Genomic DNA, 21,896 nt, shown 5'->3' with positions numbered 1-21,896 from the left:
GTTGATACAAACAGTGTTGTGGACTTACCAAGCACTGGTCTCTGTTCCACGTGATGCATGTGTGTGATCGCACTCCAACAAGGGCAAGCTTCTGACTCTTTGTTTGGTAACTGCACCTGTAGTTGCAAATGGTAAATGGTTATTTTTGGCAGATGCTTGTGTATGTCATAGTTCATCTTGATGACATTTTAATTCATAAGTGGTCACTTGGTGAAGTAGCTTTTTTTACTGAACGAAAGATACGGGAGTTTGGTCAATCAGACGGTGCCAAAGTGATAGCCTAATAATGATTTCATATATGATAAATACATGAACTGATGAACATGCCTTGTTCATTTGGCAGCATGCTGTTTTATTTCCCATCACTGCATTCAGATGTCCAAATAATTGAAGAAAAGTTATAAAACTGACCATAAATATCTGCCCGAATTGATCAAATCTTTAACTGACAAAGACTCCTCCTTTAATCCTCTGAAAATTTCTAGACAAGTTATGCGGCACTTAAAATGAGGAGCCCACCTAGTGCTGGAAGGCAATCTAGTAATTAGCCTGTTCCTTTTGGCCTCTGGTATTTTCTTTTGTGTTTTATTCTGGTTGTTTTTTGTTGGGGTTTTTTTGATGGTTGTTTTTAAGTGATGCTGTGCTCCCATAGTTGAGGCACACAGAACTTGAGAAGACATTCATGCAGTAGTTCTGTTTGGTTTTGGTATTTTTTCTTTTGTTTGCCTTCAGATAGGTTTAAAATGAATCTTTTCAGTGGGCAGCGTGAATAAGACATTTAAAATTATTTGCCTTTAAGGTAGAATAGATCTTATTGTCCAATTCATCACCATATATTTCTGTTACAAAAACTGAAAAATGCTTTCTTTCATATCGTAGTAACATGTATCAACTTCTACAACCTATTTAAACATCAAATATTGAATTTGGCCTCTGTTTACTGGACATGACAGCTGTTGGGGGAGGGTGGTTTGGGTTTTTTAACACTTATTCTATGGAAAGGTATAACAGCAAAGAGCCAGCCATGTAAATATTTGCCGATCTGTTATAACAGTATCTTATTCTGTCTAACAGCAAACATGAGGTCAGCATCAGAAGAGCCAGTCCCATTACATGAAGAATTTATCTACTGTTGTGGAGCTGCTACCCATGTCTTAAAGTGTGGGCCTTGGAAAGACCTCTCAAAAGATGAAAGTAAAAATCTACCCAGGCTCTTATTCATGATTATTCCTGGTAAGGATATTTTTTTGTTGCAAGTCTAGAAATGCGATGACTGGAAATGTTATGTTCAATTTCAAAAATCTCACTAGATAAGTGGCAGAATTTGGCCTGTGCATATGGCCAAAACATCAATAGTATTGCAATGGTGAAATTTGTTTGTTATGTTTGATTACTACTGTTATCTGTATTCGTAATGGTGCTGTAAGGTAAAATTGAGAAATTGGGATGTCTCACTCATTTACTCTGTGGTGGTGGTTTGCTGACAGCATTACGTTTGTGGTCCGTTGTCGTTGTGTCTGTGTCCCGTCCCCCCACCGCCCTCGCTCTCTTTCCATTTATTTCTTGCACGTTAAAGTGGTACTGCAATGTCAGCTGTGTGCCAACCGAAAGATGAAAGTAACAATATTTGAGGGAAAATTCTGGATACAGTAGTTTTTTAAAGTTTTGGTTTTGTGTTTTTTGTAAATGTTATATAACTTAGATTTTTGCACATGAATTTTTATGACAAGCCTCTTGAGCTCAATGAGCATCGTATAGCTCTGAGTTATATTTAAATCTGGTCATCTTAAAATGAAAGCCCTAATCTTTCTTTTAGCATAGGTTAAAATTAATGGGGAAGTCCTAAATTCATTGAAGTCTGCCAATGAACTGTAGGATTTCTGCCATTAGCAAAAGCAGAGCTTGAGCCCACTCAAGCACAGATATTGTGACTCTTTCACTGCCTTAGAGTTTGCAGATTTCTAAGGCTTCCTATAGTTTATTTGAATGTTTTGGATACTATTGTACTTCCCTAAAATTAGTGGTGCGAATAATGACTCTTCTGATTATCCAGATTTTTGGCGTACTGTTTCTGTTAAAGTATACTTTAAGTGGCTTGGTCCTTACTTAGTAGTGAAAGAGAGCACACGTTCCATTTTTCAGGGTTTTTTTTTTGCAAGGTTTTGGAAACCCCATGGAATATTTTATGTTAGTTTCTTTGGGCACAATGATTTTATGCCCTTGCCTCCTGGAGTTGAATAATAGTGGAACGTTGAACCCAGTGACAATGAAGTTTAAATTCTTTCCTGAACTGAAAAGAAAAAATAAGCCTCCTATGATTACATCTTGCGACTGTTTCATGGGAACAACTTTTTAAGCCAGAAACTGTGTAGTGTAACTTTTTAGTAAAAGAATATCTGTATGGATCCAAATCTTCAAACAGTTTTCCAGAGGTACAAGCCTGATTTGATGCTTTTCAGTTGCTGCTTTCTTCCAGTTAAGGCATTTTTGGAAGGCTTAAATGAACAGCTAAGTTAAGTGTTTCTTCTTTGTCCAAGTTCTGGAACTTTCATCTGTCTTCAGGTTGTGATACCCTTGTGTTTGGGTTAGTGGTAGAGCCTGTAACTAGCGTAAATCTGTAAAGCTAACTTATGTCAGTAGAAAGATTTGTCGGGGAAGAGCACAAAAGTTAAACATTAGCATCTGAGGCAAGGTACCTCTGCAAGGCACGTAAGTTATTCTGTTCAAAATACACCAAGTCATACAGACTTTATGGGCTCTATATTCATCACAGGAAACTTTTCATGCAAGAAAATGTAGTGGCAGGGCTAGGTAGAGCTTATGTCCTGCAGAACAGTTCTGTGGAGACTCCTTAATAAGAACATCTTACGTTAACTAGATAGGTATCCAGAAACAGACATCAGTGAAATATTCAGAGTGCTTCTGTCATGGTCTGCAAGGTTTTGCAAGCAGCTGATTTATGGTTTTGCTCTTATTTCAGAATTATGTGGATAACAAACTGGAAGTTCTCTCACTGAGAAAACAATTAAAAAACCCAGCAACCACAGTAATGCTGTCTTCATTTTAGATACCCAAATTCAGTAGTGAATCAAGTTACCCAAGCTCCTTGCTGTGGCTGGCAGGGAGCTGACTAGGACCTGGCATAACATAATGCAGTTTTGCTTCTCATAAATCAAATGTTTTTTTCGTACTGTATATGCCTCATTTTTAGCCTGCAAGGGAAATTCTGTCTGCCAACACAAAAATACAGCCTTAGGAGAGATCCGGACATTTGGGTCATCTGGCAAACATGTTCGTGTACCCAAACAGTTAGGATTAGATAGCATTCCCCTCATGCTTTTGTAACTTCCTGAGTATGAAATTCAAAGCCCTTCTGGAGTCCAGCAATTTTCACACTTGAAAGGCATGTATCCCTAGTCAAGATTCTTTATGGAACGAAATAAAGAGGGGCAAAATCATAGCTTGGTACAGGTCAAGGAAAGAAATACCCAGACAAGGGCAACTCTCACTCAAAAAGGAGAGTATGCACAGCCCAAGTGTTCAGTGATCTGAACCAAGCGTGGTTGGTCCTACTGCATGTGATACGTTGTTCTGCCTGTTAAACTGCTCCGGTACATACTTTTCCAGTCTTAATGAAATTCATGCATATATGTTTGTGTTTATATGTAATCAAACAAAATGGGGTTGGTGGGTACATATAGAAGAGAAAGATGATAAAATTCTCAGCTTCTGCTGGAATCTAATTGTTGCAAGAGATTTGAGAATAAATCTTGTATACTTATTTTCTTTTTGTTTTTTAGTCAAATTTCTTCATAATGCGGAGGATTTCTCTCTGGTCTGACTTTTTACAAAAAGGGGGGAGGGGGAGGAAGCTGACTCCAAAACATTCTTCTACTCTGAAACCGATGGCAAAATTCCCATTGACTTTAAATGAGGCAGGGTTCTGCCTCCTGAGGACTGATAGCTCGCTGTGCTCGAAGCAGTTGGAATACAGAACGTGCAGCAGAGTTCAATCTCATTTAACTACAACAAGCTAATGTTTTTATTGATGGCAGTCTGTGTAAACTTATCCTTTGAATAAAGTTTTACTATATTAGTTGAAATGTTTAATGTGCACTTTTTTGTTCCGTAACATTTTTTTTCTTGTGTGAGCAAAGCTCCTGTATAGGAGTAATAATGTGTTTACTGAAGTAATTACTGTGTAAAAGGCCCAATTTTTCCTCAGTCCAAAATACATGCATATATGTGTTTGCCTTTCTTAATATGAATTCTTTTCTATTAAAATCGATGAGATTTACTCATGAGAGTAAAATTAAATGTGGACAGTTGAAAGATCGGGTCCATGGTTTTGGTGTTATGGGAAGGACAGGAATTACTTTTTTTCCTCTTCTGTCATAAAGATCTATTTTCCCTTTTGCAGTATTTGTTTAGTGTAAAATTAGCAGTGAAGTATAAAATCTACTACAGCAATATTTAACATTGCTTGGGTTCATTGGAAACCAGGATCCACAAAGTGCAATGGAATATTTTTTTTTTCTGTTTTAAGAGTATCTGTCTATTTGTGTCTGTGTATTTATGAAACATTTAACTTTGTAAATAAATACAGTACAAACTTTAAAACCACCATGCTGTTTAGCTCATGAAGTTTTGCTGTTCATCAAGTTTTTCTTGCGTTGCATTGTAGGAGTGCATTGCAATACCTTCATTCTAGGCTTCGTAGTTTTTGTTACTATTGCTGTAAACGATGCAATTTTGTTATTTGCAATCTTGTACTCGGGAAGCTTAGTTCACAGTTGATAATGTATCATGTAAGTAACATTTTTTTGTGGTAAAGCATGCGACTCAAGTTTCGTTCATTAATATACAGAAATAATTTCAGAATTAGGTTTTTTGGCAGGCATGCAAAGTACTCCCTATGCTTGCCAAGTTTCTCGATCTGCCTGCTTGCAGTTGGATTGCTGCTGGGTTATTGGATCATCTTATTGTTTTAGTAACTCGTGCAGTGACTTGGTGATGTTTAAGGCCTATGAGGACTTAACCAGACACTTTAAAGTATAAAGATTTAATCTCCTGAGCTCATCCTCTGAATCAAGAGTTGCTTATGGTTTTCTGCACAACAGAAAGCGGGGGTTTGGATCCTGATCTTTTCCCAGGGGTAGTTACATGTACTTACTTCAACAAGACTGTTGTCACTTGAAAACTACTTCACTATTTTTCATCAGTGAAAATAGTGGAAACAATTTGCCTGAATTATGACAAGGCTTTAATGTGTTCTCCCTTGAAATGAGACTTCCTGTTCGCTTTAAAGTCTTTGAAGTTCTATTTTTGACTGTAACGTAAGGACTCTGAAAAGCTTTCAGTACATTATCTGGCTTTGTCTTCACCTGCTGTTTTGATATTTAACAATCATCACCCTCAACATTTGCATAAGAAAAGTTATATTAAGAATAACTATATAATAATACTTCGCACTAAATCTAATTGTGTCGCCCTGAAGCTTAGTTCCTTTGTATTTTGTTTTTTTGGCTCCCACTAAAACAATTATTTTTTAAGTTGTTTATCATCCCTCTGCTCAGCAACCAGTGGAATGAATAGTTCTTCAGAGATCTTCTGTCACCACCAAGACCAAGGGGTTTGCTTAATAATAAAAGAATATTTCCTCATTGTACAAACTGTGTAAAGCATGTTTACTCCAATTCTCTTTGGTTTTAGAATGTGCTTTAATTTATACAAAATTTATGTGATGAAATGTGCTTGTTGGTACGTAATCTGGATGTTACAACCATTCGTCTGCAGGAACTGCACTGGATCTAGTAAGGACTCATAGTACCAGCAGTTGTAGTATGTAGCTTCTGGCAACCTAGGCCAGAATGTAATCCGGACTCCTGTATGTGAATCTTGGTACTTAATGTGTCATTAAGTCAATAAAAAGAAGATAGATCAGAACTTTATGTGAAGCAAAATCTGATTTGGGAGTAGAGACCGCTGAGTTACCTAAGGAAGGTACTTCCATCCCCTTAGACACTACTTTTTAAGTCAGCAGCCTGTGTTTCCTCCCCCAGGCCACAGTAGTGCTCACTATTTCCCTCTGAAATACAACTGGAGGAAAGGGGAATGCTGCTGGCAATGGACAGCGAGGTTAAGAGGAAAGATGAATTTTTACCTCCTGGGGAAGGGGACTTCTGTGTTCTGGGTCATGTTCTGCTCCATATGCTTTGCGCTCACAGTCACTGAATGAGCTCCAGCAACAATTCTATGAACAAAGCTGAGAACCTGTTCTATCTGAATGCATCAGGCAGTAAAAGCTGCTTTTTCCCTCTTTCTGGTTTTGTGGTTTGCTTTTTTTTTTTTTTTTTTTTTTTTTTTTTTTTTTTTTGTGTCTAAATAGTGCCAGAGCATCAGCAGTAGGAAAAAATGTCTGTGCAGCCTCACCTCTTCTTTTTCCTCTGCAGTTTTGTCACTATCAGCCTGGTTATGAAAGCTTTGCTGTGGTTTAGTTTTTTGGCTTTTTTTAGTAGTTTGGTTGGTTTGGGATTTTGTTGTTGTTGTTTTTGGTTTTTTTCCTCCAGGGTTAGGGTGCATCCATATCACCTAGTTCAGAAAGGGACTCTAAAGCCCAATTTCATCCAGCCTAATACTAAACACCTAATTAAGGTGCTAAAGTAAGGAGCATAAATTCCTAGGTACTTTGTGTAATCAGTAGCTAGGGATGGGCACTGCCATGAGCATTTCTGCCTACTAGGAGGTTAGGATGCCCTGAGATGATGTGAAGTCTCCAGCTGTGGAGATAATCAAAACGACTGGGTGCAGACCTGGGCACCCTGCTCTAACTGACCCTGCTGTGAGCAGGGGGTGATCTAGGAGATCTCAGGTGATCCCTTCCAACTTCAGTGATCCTGCCCATGTCACCCAGGGACTGGCCATCCAGACTTGTTGTCCAGGTGTGGATTCTGATCTGGACTGATTTTGGGGTACCCTCAGAAGGTAATAAACATAAGTATATGGATAAATCTTAGATAAATAGTTGATTAGAATTAGCCACTCTTTCAAGAGCTGTAATTTAAGGTGCCCTCTCCTTGTCTTCACAGCCATACTGCATAGTAAATGCCTTAACACTGAAATTGGGTTTGTTGAGTGTTAGGAACGAAATAGAATTAAAAATTGGTAAGGAATGAAGTATGGTCCTTAAACATAGTATGGAAAGAGTATGCCAGAAGAGGGAGCTGTTTTAAAGATAAGAAAAAAATACAGTGTTTTTTGGAAAGCTAATTACTGTAATAGCCAGCTATACCGTGTACTAGCAGGCTTCAGGGTATCATCTGAATGCATAGGTAAGCACTGACTGTTTCTCTACTGTATGTGTATCACAAAAAAGTTAGTAGTTTTATAAGACCATTTGTGTGACAGTGATTAATTGGTTTTGTTGGTTGTTGAGGATCATAAAAATGCCTTTTACTTGCATTAGGAGGAGTGAAATAAAGGAAGTCCAGTTAGAGCAGAGAATATAAGGGCTGGAGTGCTGGGGTTTCTGTTCCCAGCCTTTTCATGGGGTTGCTTTTCAACAGATGCCCAGTCATCCTCACAAATTGTGTACCAGACCACCAAACAAATCTTCATTCACATTTGAAAAATTTATATAATCTGTCACTCAAGTCTCTAAGCTAGCATTCAGTTCAATCAGCTAACACTGAGTAAATAAATTAACAATAAAACCATAGCTGCCTAGAGTGAGACAACAAATACTTCCTCTCCTGGAATGTTTAAATCATTGACCAGCTCCATGGGCACCTCTGCTCTTACTGATTGTGTGAAGTTCTTGTGACATATATCATCTTTTGATTGTACAGTGGTAAATACTCAAAGGACATAAAGGAAAATAACTAATCACATTTAAGTACTTCACGTCTTTATTAAAGGAGTCATTCATTTAACTTTGGATTTTGATGGTTTGAATTAAGTAATCCTTTTAGATGCAATGAGAATTTTTAGATGAAAGTCATAGAGTGTAATGTTGAAATAAGCTACGTAGGACTCCTGTTTACACACTAACTTGCACTTTATTTTGCTTAATCCTGTGTCACATAGTTTTGATGACCTGAAGCTGAGGCTGAAAAGCTGTTTCCTGTGTGGATGTATGTTTTCCATCATATTAACACTGTGCTTTATGTATTTATCTTTACTTACCTTTACTAGTGTAAGATACGAGAAGTTGCACGGGTTCTATTACCTGTGCTTATTTTGACCATACCTCCCCTAACAGAGCAGTGCTGCTATTGTCCATCCTCAGCTGAAGCAATGGAGCAGAGAAGAAGGGAAATCTAGGTGCTCAAAAAAGGTGATGCTATTTAATACAGCTGGTCCAGAGAATCAACTTAAGAACCTTGTTTGGTTGGAGTCTTGGCTCCTTTGACAAAGCATGTGGAGGATTGCGCAGCTCAGAATGGCGTCTAGTCCAGCTGGCACGCTTGAGTCACATGCGGCTAATCAGCAGGAACCAAAAAAGTCTCAATTTTGCATCTAAAATTTAGTCCTGAGGTAGATGTTTATATCTAAACAGCTGAGCAGGATCGCCTCTCTGTGTGCACGCAGATACTCTATTTATTTAAGAAATGTTCTTTTACACATTAGCTTAGCAGGAGCGTTCATCTGTTCTCTGGTATTTGCAGTGCTTGGAATTAAACTTAGTCCTGAAGATTGTTATACTTGAGCAGAATATTCACTGTGGAACATCGTGCCTGACTGCAAGTGAGCCAGGAGAATCTGCAGCCCTTTGATGGAGAGAGGAAGAGAAATGCTGTGCTATTTTATTATGGCCTCTCCTGCACAACTCCTGCATAGGACTTGAAGCAACCACTTGATGCTTTGAATGTATAACTTATCTGCTGGGCTACTCTTCAGACTGGCTCTGGGAAAGCTAGCTGGTGTTCCTAAAATTTTCAAGAGCGTCTTTCCCTGTATCCCACCTGTCTGTGTTATGACCTTACGTGATCAGCATCACAGAATCAGAGTCTTCCTGGAAAGTCTCTACCATTCCCCGCTTTATTAGCGGGTGAGACTTAAATAATTGAAGCTCTGTTTGGATTTGGGCAGCCTGTAAGGAGACTGGGTGGCAGGACTGAGCTATTCATAGGGCTCTTGCCTTCGAGTAGCTTTTAGAGCCATCAAGTAAGGTATAAAGCAGACGTTGCTGAGTCTAAAGTAGTGTGGAAGTTAGAGGCTGTTTGTAGAGTGTATATTAAGACCCACCAGGCACTGGAAATCTAAGAGCTTAGTGCTTGGAGCACTTAAAAAACTTCCGAAGGCCATTATTTCACAATCCAAAATGTTTGTCAACAATACTGGCATAAGGTATTCCTGTTCCCACCACACTGTGCCACTCCACCCCTCGGTTATGCCAGAACAATAGTTTGAGAGATCATGCTGTGAATTAAATACATACATACATTTATTTCTGGGGTCTTTTTAAAGCTGGAACAGTTCCCTGTTTGGGTTCACAGCATGGCCCCGCAGAGTTGTGCCAGTGTAATTCAGGGGCTGGTGAGCCATGGTAGGGGGGTGGGAATGGCAGTCAGGGGAGAAGGTGGGAGTTCCTTCAGCTGGACTTGCTGCAGAACTTTCTGTTGTTAAATTATGGTGTCAGTCCACAACACGCAGCACATATACGTGGGTTCACACGCTTAGTCTTGAGACTTCTCTGGAAGCAGTTGGTACCCTACCAGTCTCACCAGGTGGTAGTGATTCACTGAGAAGGCCTCTCCCTTGTGGCTTCTGCTTTTGTTTACACTGCAGCTCCAGATGAAGCTGCCAACTCTTTGCATTTGACCCTGCGTTCTCAGATTTTGACATGGAGAATTTGTATTTTACATTGCTTTGAAATATTTTTCTTTTGCCTGAATAAAAAAATTGACAGTGGGAAAGGAGCTTGCTTACTCTCTAGTAACTGGTATGCGCGATGCAAAAGCAATCAATGAGAACGGACTACACTGTAGAGTTCATAGTTTGTGTAGTGTAGCAGTCCAAGTAAAAGGGTCCACAATGGAGCAAGGCAACACCTTTTCCCCTTTCCCTGTGATGACAGGTGGCCTTCTCAGTGGATAAGGTAGTAAGAGCACACCTTTCTATTTCAGTGAGACATAAGCAGAGCAGAACGCTTTTGATTCACATGCTTGCATGGGATATGTATTATACGTGGCCATGTTTTTTAAATTTGCGGTTGAACAGGAGCAAAAGCATACACCCTCTGCCCCCAACCTTATCTTCCTTATACTTCCAAAGCTGCTGCTTCCAACTTCTCTAGCCACTGCTTTATCTCTAGCATGAATATTCATGGCTTAATTATGAGATCAGTCTTATTTTCAGCTGACCACGTATTTTCTCAGATGACAGTGCATATAAGGTACTGTTAACTGGTGGAGTTCTTAGTGGTTAGTAATGCTTTAATTTTCCTGCATAGATTATTTGGTCTGTTTATTTCCCATTTATAAAATGGGAATAATGAAATCTCTCTCTGTCAGGTGCTTGAGACCTTGTCAATGGGATGTGCTGTCTCAGCTGAGACCAAGGGTCTTTGAGGGCTCTCCCCTTTATTTCACTCAGCTAAATAGTTTGACTTCCTGAGAATGCTACTCTTGGGGGATAACACTAATTTGTCTGTACCTATTTGATTTCTACTTTTAATCCCCATAAAACTTTGAATACATCCGTCAATTTTCCCCAAATTTTTTGGAGAGATAGGGGACTCAAAATGATACCAAAAAAATAAGGGTTTGGCTAGAAGACATACGTGCTGGTAGAGCATCCCCTGAAGGAAAGGTGTAAGTGTGTTCTATCCCATATTACATATTAGAAAATTCAGTTCTTAGGACGTTGCTCTCTATTATTTTTACTGCTTATGGACTACTTGCTTGTGACTAATATTTTAAAATACGCTGACAGTTGTGCTTTGTTTACTGGGTCAGCCCACCAGCTTCCATTGTCTTTAGAAAAGAAAAAAAAAATCTTATTAAAAATAAAAACTTCCTCATGCAAAGAGGAGCCTGTATGTCAGATCTAGGCTTGAAATATGCCACTTTTGTTGAATTTCCCAGTGCTCCAGAAGTACCTCTGGTGGGGGCTTGGCACATTTGAGCTTGTTAAGTTTGAGGAGGCAGAGTAATGACAGGATGGTTGAACATCCAACTGTGCTTTACAGTATTTCCCTCCACTAAATCTGGGTGGCAGATGTGACTTTACTGAAGTGACTTACTGAAATTTCTCAATCTGCAATCTTCTCTCGCTGTCCTCTCCCTGCTAATGAGGCGTCGTTTTCAGCATGGATCCTTCCTGCGTGCAGCGTAATCAGGAGAGGAAGCGATCCCTCTCCTGCAGCACGCGGAGGCTTGAGTTGGCCGGAGGTATGGAAAAGTTGTGTTCTAGGGTATTTTGACCATCTAAAAAAGGATCTGTTTCTCTTCATATGATGTCTGGGGCGGAAGGGAAGAAGAAATCCCCTACTGAAGGATCTACCTATGAAGGAAATCCAGTGTTTCCATGTGCATCATGTACAAATAATGCAATTAAAATGTTTAAAGCTACAGCAGCAGTGTATAATGTACTACTTCCTTTCTGGCAGCTGCTGCCAGAAGTACCTGAGCTGATATGGATTTGCCTTGGTATTAAATATTTTGACCTAGTTACCTCCAAAAATAGTAAAAAATAAATATCTCCTTTCAGATTCTACTGAACACATGGCCTTGTTTCTGTCCTGACAGTAACCTCTATGGATCATTGACGCTATATTAGAAATAAATTTGACTCATTATGTTCAATATCTATGGAAAACAGTAAAACCAAAAAATCAGTAAGTCATAGCTCTTGCTCTTGTTTTCCTCTTACAGGTATGATGGAAGATTTTGATCATTGTCCTTATTCCCATTTTTGAAAACAATCCTCAGTTATTCTTGATGGATTTAGAAACTCCCATAAGAATAAACAAATATGTAGTAATACATACTGACATACTGCCTTCCACCTTTAAGTTTTAGATCTTTTATATCTGTTATTGCAGTCTTCTCTTAAGAGGCAGAAGCTCTTCACAGCAGGTCTTAAATGACTAAACATTTGCGCTTGTGAAGTGACTTGTGTTTATGAATGAGGAAAGTGTTTTCCTGAACGAAGTGTTTGAGTTGAAGTCTTCATGAAGCTTCTACTCAGGACCAGTACCAATAGCCTAACCACAAGGCCTTTTTCCTCAGTTAGAGATACAGTGGTGTCAATGAAAAGAATTTTTTCCTAAAGTTGTGGATTGGTAAATCTTGGTTTATCCATATGCAGAACAGTTTATTCTTTAATGTTGCATTTTTGAAGACTTATAACAAATGCAAATGCAAAATCCGTTTGCAAAATCACCTTAGACCGTTCGTGTCAAATATTACATTCCCTTGACAGTCTTGATACACAAAAATTGGAGAAACACATTTTCAGTCTTTTTTTCTGAAATTAGCTGTCTTCATGTTCCAAGTTGCTCTTTTTTTCCCATCTGTCATTTTATTCTAAAAACTATCTTAAAGACCAAAAACAAACCCAAAAACCTAATACCTCAAATCCCTCAAACCTGTGCTTTTTCGTAACTCTTGACCAATGGTACAGCATAGAGAAATCTGTGATACAGATTTGAAAATGTGCTTTCTGGTGCCTTTTGAATGTATTGTTTGCTTCCTCCTTGTATATTATTCAAAAGTGACCAAATCTGCAGAGCTGTTTATCTGCACAAAACAAATAATTTGTGGTTATCTTGGTTTTTAATGGTTTATTTTTCTTGTCTTTGTCTTTTTCCTGCTGATGTTGTCTCATCAGGGTTGTTGTTATTCAGATGTGTTTCACAGGCGTTTTTGTGAACCCATTTGACACCGAGTCTCATGTTCCTCTTCTGCACACTTCCTTTGTTCTCCCCTGTTCTTTCAGAAGGAGGTTTGTTTTCTGCTGGTCCAATTCTGCTTCAGCCCCTGAAGCCGACTGAAAAATTCCCGCTGGGAATTCTTGACCCAATGCAGAGCTCACTGCAGCCTCTCTGCCAGCATCGGTTGTATCAGACCAGAGACACCAACTACATCTGGGATGTTAAAAGTAGTTAAATCTGTCTTCATCTGCATAAGTAGATGCTTAAGAGACTCTCTATGTGTAGGTGTGTACCAGGAGACCCAATTAGATGTGTTAATTTTTCATTTGCTGTGGAGGAAACAGAACAAAAATTATTTAATTGTAAGTGCTAGAAAATCCTGGTTTCTACCTTTAAAAAAATGTAGTGAAAAATTCACTATTCCATTATGAACTCTATTTTTTCAGTTTTATATCTCAATCTTAACTCCGTTCCAAGAACCGTTAGTTTACAGGTGTATTAAAAAAATAATAAAATCAAGGCTTTTTTGTAGTTATGTACCTATCTTACCTGGTTGAGACATTAGAGGTAACTATTGAAATACATCTGTGGATTTTATAACCCTTGCAGTATCACGTAATCACAAAGTCCAGCAGGTTTGCAGTGGGCAAAATCAAGATTTCAGACTTTGTATCTTATGTGGCTGGAGAGATGCTGTTAATCATTCATATGAGAAGAGAGGCATGTGCTGTCCTGTCACAATTTGTAGCTGGAAATTTTTATTCACAGGCTTCAGGCACAATTGTTACTTGGGCAAAAGCAGCTGTGTTGGGTTAATTCAGGTGTATTGGGCTGTTCGTGGGATTTCTTTAGAGGTAAATGAACCCACATTTGTCCTAAAGGTGGAACAGTGTTAGAGAACAGCAGGCGAGCTTATTTGCTCTGCAGAATGTGTATAAAGAATGTATGTTATAAAATCCTATGTGAAAGTTTTATAGCTGTATCAAGCTAAAAACTGTGTGTATATATATATCTATATATAGGGAAAAAATGTGAAATGTTCTTGAAAAACCTCTCTAATAAGCTCTGTTACAGGCACCTGGCTGAATCCTTCTGAGATTCCCTATTTTCACAACCCAAGCAAATATATTAAGGTGCTTTCCAGCCAAATGCATGATTCCAGAGTTAAGGAGGATCAAACAGACTTTTCACATGTGTTTCGGCATAACGTCCTTGTAATTGTTTGCTCTTTGGCTGATGCTGCTCCCCTAGTGTATGGACTATAAACGGAATACAGCACAAAGAATGCCAGTCCCCAAATGTGCAAACAGGTGAAAGCTTAATTGTCGTGACTTTATGATGATCATTCAAACGTTATGTGACATGTTTTATTTGAAATCCCTTGACCCTGCATGTCAGAGGAACCTCTGTGTTTCCTTTTAAGGCCTGATCATCAGCCGCGGTGTCAGTTTCTGCAGTTTTCTCCCAAGTGTGAGAACATCATTGTGTTTTTTACATGCTCCATTTAAATCCTTCTGACATCTGCGTGGGCTGCTTTCCGTTCATCAACATAGGGGAGTTGCATCTTCTTCCATGGTGGCTGGTCAGACGCCAAAGGCAGATTAAGTTTCCCTGAGCGAGGAACTTGTCATTTAGGCTCTTCGAGCTGGAGCTGGGAGCTTTGGCAGCTCTGCGAAGAGGCAGTGAGAATCATTGCCACAAAAATGATTTTTGTGTGGTCCTGCTGTGCGCCCCTGGATTTCAAATTTGATTTATGGCTGCTCATTTAAAAAAAAGTCTGCATTTGGTTTTGTTGCAGGAGATTATCATGTAAATACTGTGGCATACATACTTAATTCTGAAACTGTGAATTATTTCTAAAATTAAACTTCTGGTAATTGCTGGCATATTTTCCAGTTCCTCAAAGTTCTCTGTAAACCCTCTGTTGGCTGTGTGTTTCCCTTCTATTCATGTAGCTGCCTTTATTCTTTATGGTCCTGCTGAGGTCCCAGAGCAGACAGAAAGTAACTGCTGGAAAAGCATATGAAGCACCACAGCTGAATGCCAGCAGATGGTCAGACTTCTGGGGACATGCCTGAAAACGCTGGGGAGCGTCTCACAGGACAGTGCACAGAACCCAAAAGCTTGTTTCAAAACAAGGTGCAAGAAACCTCGTCACGGTTTGAGATGGTTTAGCTACCCATACATTTCCTCTCCTTCACTCCCCACCACTCTTGGCATTGACTATAGACTGCTTAAATAAATGCCTTCTAGAACTGCTAAGAATTATTTTCATTTTGTGTTTTAGTCTCAATTTCATTCGAGTAAGCTGGATATATTTTTGACCTACTCCTTTCTGGAAACAAGGCTTTTCCTATATGTTTTGGTGTGTATCTTCGTTTCTAATCTGAAACACTTCGCTGTTGTGGTTTACATTGTACATTCCTCAGTAAATCTGAAAATTATTTTTCCACAGGGTTATCTAATGCTGGTGCTCTCTTAATGATAGTTTACATTTTGCATTAATATTTTCTGTTGCAGAAGAATTCAAAGTGCTCGACAATTTGTAAGCCACAAAAGCTGTTATTGCTTGTGGGAGGTAGCTATCATCTGTGGCTTTTTAAATAATCATTATATGCTTGTTGTTTTGCACTCAGAATTAACCCGATGGAATTGCACGGATGGCATACTGTATATAAGTTTAAACTTCCCGAGTCTGAATAGCTGAAGTGCAACATCTCAGATATTAATATGTATTTCATTTTAAGACAGGCCAAGTTTGACTTTTTGACACTTTGTATAGGAAATCATATGAAATCAGGATAAAAGTTATTCTTTATCAGTGAAATCCTGGGACAGATATTTAGTTTGTACAAATTGTTCTGTCTCCTCTGCTAGTTGTCTTCATAAGAAGGAAGTGATTGGTATTTAAAATCTTGATTCGATGGAAAAAGCATTAAGGAGAAAGTTTTTGAAAGTGAAAGGCAGGCAAATGCATGTTTATAAGCAATTTTCATGTTTTTAACTATGTGAATGATTAAAGAGTAGTAGTTCCAGATCTTGAAAGCCTATATCTGCAGTATATATAAGTGGAGAATATTTACCTCTTAATATAGCTCAAAGTTACACCTCTGCACATTCAGTCATTCTGTACCATTTTGCTTTAGCTGTGGGTGGAACAGATCGGAAAAGGAAGAAGTGGATTCCCGTCTTCAAATTAAAAATAGAAAGACTTTAGGCTTAATGTAGAATAGCTGGATGAAATGCCATGTATTATGGAGAAGAACAGGAAAGGTGGCAGGAGTCCTTTGGTTGTTGAAACTTATGAGTACACCAAATAAAGTGTCCCCACTGTGTTCTAATTCACTGTGCAAGCCGTCCCTTTGGCATACTCTTTCCGTGAAATGCTTAGAAATCTTCTGTAAATTAAGCTAATATGCAGTGTATTGTAGTTTTGTGTCTTTTTCTGTTATGGTCACCATTTACAGCTGTTGTTTAAAAGACTTCTGAAACAACATAAACACTGTTGAAAATTAAGCACGCTTGAGAGTAACTGCTTGAGATGTGCTTCTTGGTTCAGATGACTGCAACTTGAGATGTGCTGGCATGCATGAATGATTCAGGTGCCCTGAGGTGTCTGAGGGTTGATGTGGTATTCAAATGCTGGAGTAACCTTCAAATCATGGAGGTTAACACTGCATTTACTTATGGTTCCCATTTTTTTGACACTTAGTTGCTGAGTGAAAGAACATAGGCAGTTTTGGTTTGATGTACTGGGAAATCCTTAAAATGCACAAGTGAGCACTACATTGCCTGGGTGCCTTTGTGATGAACCTGGTAGTTCTTTTTCTAGAAAATAAAATAGTTTAATTGAACGATATTTCAGCTGCAGTAGATGAGCCCAAAATATGGTTGATCACAGACTGCTGTGCATATTAAGCCCCATTTATTTCCATTAGCTCTTACTGTGACTCTGTAGAATGAAAAAAATCTTTATTGGTTCAGGTTTTTTGTTTGCTCCCCTTGAAGCATTTTGACAGGTAGCAGCTAAAGTAAAAACATATAAAATGACTGAAGTTGCAGAGATGTGAGTTTGAGCTATATTAGGAGATAAACATTCTCCACTTATAAATACTGCAGATGCAGGCTTTCAAGAGCAGGGACTATTAACCTGCATTTACTTAAGTCAGTGCAAATCTGGAATAACTCCATTGAAATTGAAAGTTCAATAAAGAGTAAACTTATAGCTGCTTTACACGTGGTGATTTCTTTATAGAAATCTTTGCTGTTAAAATCTTGTTGATTTTCCTTCCCATTTGTGCCAGCGGTTCTCATTCATACCCCTCCAAGGCGTTTTAAAGCATCAGTAGCAGTTCTAACAACTGACCCCTCAGAATGTCTTTTATCATGAGCAAATGCTTATGAAGAGTGGGGAAAGGGGCTTTCTTTTGCATTTACGGATCTTCTCTTTTACCTGCCTAAAATACACATCACATTTATCACAGGATAAAAATCCCCTTTCCCTCAAAAAAGTATTAAGAGTGCCTTGAGCTTTGGACAGTATTTGATGCAAAGCTTCACTGTTCATAAGCAGTTCTTACTTCACTGCTCTTCAGCTGATGACTGAATCCTGAGAATATTTACATGTTAGGTTCACCTGGCTGATGATGGGAAAGAGCACCGAAATGTCTAAGACAGCTGTTGCCATTTCTCCCCCTTTCCTTGGTTTACATTATTAAAGGAGAGAAAAATGTAAAGGAAAGAGGCTGGTTTTGCGATTAATTTTGTGATTCCTTGATCTCAAAATACCTAATTGCATTATATTCCAGGTCTAAGTGTAGTGCCAAAACATCATGATCTTTCGTACCACAAAAGACACACTTTATTTTGGATTGCTGCTACTTTCATCTTCAACCTTGCTGAAAGACAAGTTTCCTCTATGTAACATCAATCCAAGGAGCTTGACAGATGATATCTAGATTTGATTTTATTGTCTCTGGGGCCCTCTATATTATATTTTTTTGACATATGAAAATGTGCAGTTGTACAGACGTGTGACCCTTGATCAGTTTGCAAAAATTTGATCATGCATTCTGGAATTTATATATACTAAAAACATTTTTTTTTTAATTCTCCTTTAATGTTAAGCTTACAAAGAGACGCTTAGAGCATATAATAACTAATACTGTGGTTTTGGGGTTTTGTTTTTTTCCCAAATCCATGTACTCCAGTAAAAATAATGTTAAGATCAGTAATTTTATTAAGGTTGAAAAACACCATCAGAGACACTTTTTGCATGTAAGTGAGGGATGAAGCGTGTGTGATGTATTACCTGGAGTGGAAGGCTTCCCTGCTCTGCCCACCTATCATCCCTGGTGAGCAATGGCATCAGCTCCTAGGCAGGTGTCTGTGCTGGAGGTGGCTGTGGGTGGCTGGTGCACCGCTGCTCTGCGGCGAGTAGGCTGCCTTCTGGAAGCCCTGGACCGAGGGAATGCCTCTTGCGAGAGCAATGAGCTTACTGTGGGTTACCTGAAGAGCAAAAGGGTTGAAGTAAAAGAAGACAAAATGAAAATGCCCACTATAGAAAGGGAAGAAGTGGAATAAACCTAGTTTTTACCTCCACACACCATTTCTACAAGTAGTAATTTGATTACAGCTCTGATTCTTCTTCTCTGTCACTATCAATACTTATATGGCTCAGCCTCTGTTATTACAAAGGAGTTTACACAATTTTAGTGAGTTGTTTTGTTTTTTTTTTCCTCTTATACCCTTTCAGTAATACATGTCGTTGTCTTAAAAAGTGAATGCCTTGTTACACGGTGCTGCTCTTGCTGCCTTCTGCTGTTGGTGATATCCAAACAAAGAATTGCCTAATATGTGAGTGAAAGACATGTAGCTGAGCAATCCTAACCAAGACGGTGGGCTTTCCTGGTGTCTAAATGATAATAAGAAATCAGTGGAACTACCCTGGAAAATTAATAAATAAATAGAGAGAAATTATATGTTTTTATGTCTGTGTGGAATTTTTATACATCCTATGGGAATCAGGAAACAAAATCTGCTTTGTCTTCATATGGATTTATTCTCTGACTTAAGTCCCTTGACACTGTCACTACTGATATCCAAAAGAGAGAGGAAAAAAAGGAGGAATAGAGATCAGTTTTGTTTGGAAATCCTGAAATCCCTACCAGATATATGTTTTTATCTTTGGGACAGTATTTCAGTTTCCACTTCAGCAATGGTACCTGACTGTCGATATCGTCCCTGTTAAACAACAGATTTAGGGCAAGGTGGTCTGCTCTCTCAGGGCAAGCCAGATTTGTCCAGGCACCAGCCTCTTCTGAGAAGTTCTGCGTCAAGCTGATGGGATGCAGAAGGGAGGACAGATACTGCCGTGGTTCTAGAGCACAAGGGTTGAAAAGGAAAGAGCTTCTCAAGAGACGTGGAAGAGGACAGAGAGAATATGAAGTTGCAAGCAGAAAAAATTAATTTGGTCCAATGAGTTCAAAATAAAAATATCCTCTCTTCTAGGGTCAGTACAGACCTTTGTATTGTCAGGATACCACATACTTATTTTGAAGTTGTAACATTGAGATATTCTGGAGGACAGACATCTGGATCAACTGATACATGCTGTAGTCTTACTGATATTTTTATAAGACCTGGGGGTTTCTTTGCCCAGTTTTCATGTATCTGTGACTTGATGGGATAGCTAAGCATGCTGGTTAACCTCTGATGGAAAAGGAGATTTTTCTCTTGTGTTGAGCTTCAATTTTAGGTTCTGCGATTTCAAAGTAATTCTGTAAAATGCTTCTCATGGGTGCCATTGATCAATGGAATTAAACCAGTTCAATAGCAGAGCCCCTGAAGTTGGGAAGATAAAAATTGGAAATGTACTAGAGAAAATAAATTAAAAAATTGCTGTATAATGCTGTTTATTTTGCTTTGAAGCAGATTGCTTGCTGTTGGAAGGTCAGTATTGACTGTGCTTGTATGTTTTGTTTTTTGGCAGGTAACCCTGGACTGGCAGGTTATTACAGGACCTTTATACAGGCCTTATATTGCGGACTAAATCAGCAGTATCCCGTTTGGGTTGTGAGCCACGCCGGACATTGTAAGCCTCCTAGTGGTATGGAAATGATAGAAGGTACAGTACTATAACTTGTGCATACAAATATTTGTACACCCCCCCCCCCCCCCCGATCTCACTAGCAGAACTTGTGCCTATTAAAAACATCATGACATGGTTTTTAAATGCCTCCGTTATATTTCCACAGAACAGTTGTATAAGACAAGTTACAGAGGAAAAGAGTATTTTTATGTAAATTAGATTTGCCAGTCAAATAAGTGCTATTAAGAGAATAAGAGAGTTTGCTAATTTCAGTCTTTAGAGACAAGTTATAAAGAAGAAGGTCTAGAATGCATTGATGTTGAGAAGAGTAGATTAGAAAAGTACATTTTTTAATGAAATGTCCAATTCAGAGATTGAGTACTTGAGGAGAGACTTAATTATCTCTGAATTCAAAAACAGTTGTACTAAAATAGCAAATTTCCAGGAGCAAGTAAATCTTTCTGAGACTGGGGTATGGAGGGTTTGCAGAGTAGAGGTTGCTTGTTTATCTGTTAAAAGCCTTTTGACGCGCAAATCGCCAGCGAGACATGGTACCCAACCCTAAGAGGATATCGTTAATGTCCAGCGTTGTAAGATGGGAGGAGCCAATAGCGAATCCTGTCCTAAAAGCTGCTTAGTGTCAGAAGGCCTCTGGACTTGGTCAAGCTGCAGTGATGTAGCAGTAAATCAGTATGATTCTTTAGGACCAAAAGGTTCAGCAATGTGAAGCAACCTGAAAATTTTGAGGAAAACTGCTTTAGCTGTTTAGCATAATTTTCCCTCACTAACTTTTGCACCTGAGCTTTTCAGCCTTTTTATTGGTTTACTTAATCTCAAGTTTGAAACTGAAACGTGAAACCTGTATTTCTTTGGTAAAATTCTTACCAGTGTTCAAGTGTCAAACTACCAAACTGCTAGCGCTTTCTCCCGATAGGTGAGAAATCCCTAGATTTATAATTTCCGGTGCAGTGTTAACCATGGGATACAGGTAGAAGTCTGGCAACTGGCTGGAGCCAAGTTTATTACAGAGAACATTTGTAGGTCTCATAACCTGCCCTGGGATAACGTCTGTAAGCATGTAGTTAGTGAAAAGAGCCTTTGATGGTGAGAGATGTGTTTGGTGGCTTGAGGTTGTTGAGCTAGTTGGAATGGAGAGGTTTTTAGATGGGGCCAGCAGGGATGTTGTACAACTGTCCCACTTCCACTGTGACAGCCCCTGTGCTGCTAAGGAGAGCGTAAATCTGGAGGAAGGAGAGCATCCAGTAGGAAAAAGGGAGCTGATGTCTAAGTTGAAACGAAACCTCCAGCTGACTTCACAGTGTCCTTTTGCACTGACAATGCTCCTGTGAGAGAGGAGGTTTTCAAGGACGTGGTAGCTTGTTAGGATGGACAGATCAGAAGTGAAGTACCATAAGGATGGGTGCTGTGTCAAGTTTCAATATATTCACCCATGACCTGCAGAATGAGGGGAAGCAGTGAAATTTCTCAGTTTGTGGATGGTACTTCATAGTATCTAATTACTGGGAAGATGTTAGATATCAGGGAACTAGAGAAGGATCTTATAAAATGTAATTAGTGAGCAAAAAGATGGTAGATGAGTGTCAGGGTGCATAAATATGAGTTAATGCATCTGACAAAAAAGATCTCCTTTAACTGTGTGTGGGCGATCCTGAACTTGGAATTAATTTGTAAAGCTCAGGGAAGATACTGGCGTCATCACTGACAGTTCTGCAATATCATCTCTCATTGCACAGCGGCAGACACAATTTAAGTCAACAAAACGTTGGACATAACCTATGTTACAGACAACGCGGGAGGCATTGTTTTATTACTGTATATAACCATGTAACCACATCTTGAATACTAGAGTGCAGTTCTGGTGGGCATCTCAAGGACGACATTTCAAGAGTGAAGTTGGTGGGTGTATGG

The 21,896-nt window shown here is 39.0% G+C and overlaps 1 protein-coding gene across 1 annotated transcript in view; it reads left to right on the top strand.

Moving 5' to 3' along the window:
* The window catches only part of LDAH (lipid droplet associated hydrolase), a gene marked incomplete at its 5' end in the record, with an annotated part of 122,002 nt that overhangs the window by 12,327 nt on the left and 87,779 nt on the right, over positions 1-21,896 (top strand). Inside the window, 2 exons of the mRNA XM_082305435.1 lie at positions 1,075-1,233; positions 19,869-20,003. Coding sequence (XP_082161561.1) covers positions 1,075-1,233; positions 19,869-20,003 — 294 coding nt within the window. The remainder of the gene's footprint in view (positions 1-1,074; positions 1,234-19,868; positions 20,004-21,896) is intronic.

This window comes from Platalea leucorodia (genome assembly GCF_965183815.1).
Source record: "Platalea leucorodia genome assembly, chromosome: 3".
Taxonomy (NCBI): domain Eukaryota; kingdom Metazoa; phylum Chordata; class Aves; order Pelecaniformes; family Threskiornithidae; genus Platalea; species Platalea leucorodia.
This window is presented reverse-complemented; position numbering and strand designations above follow the sequence as displayed.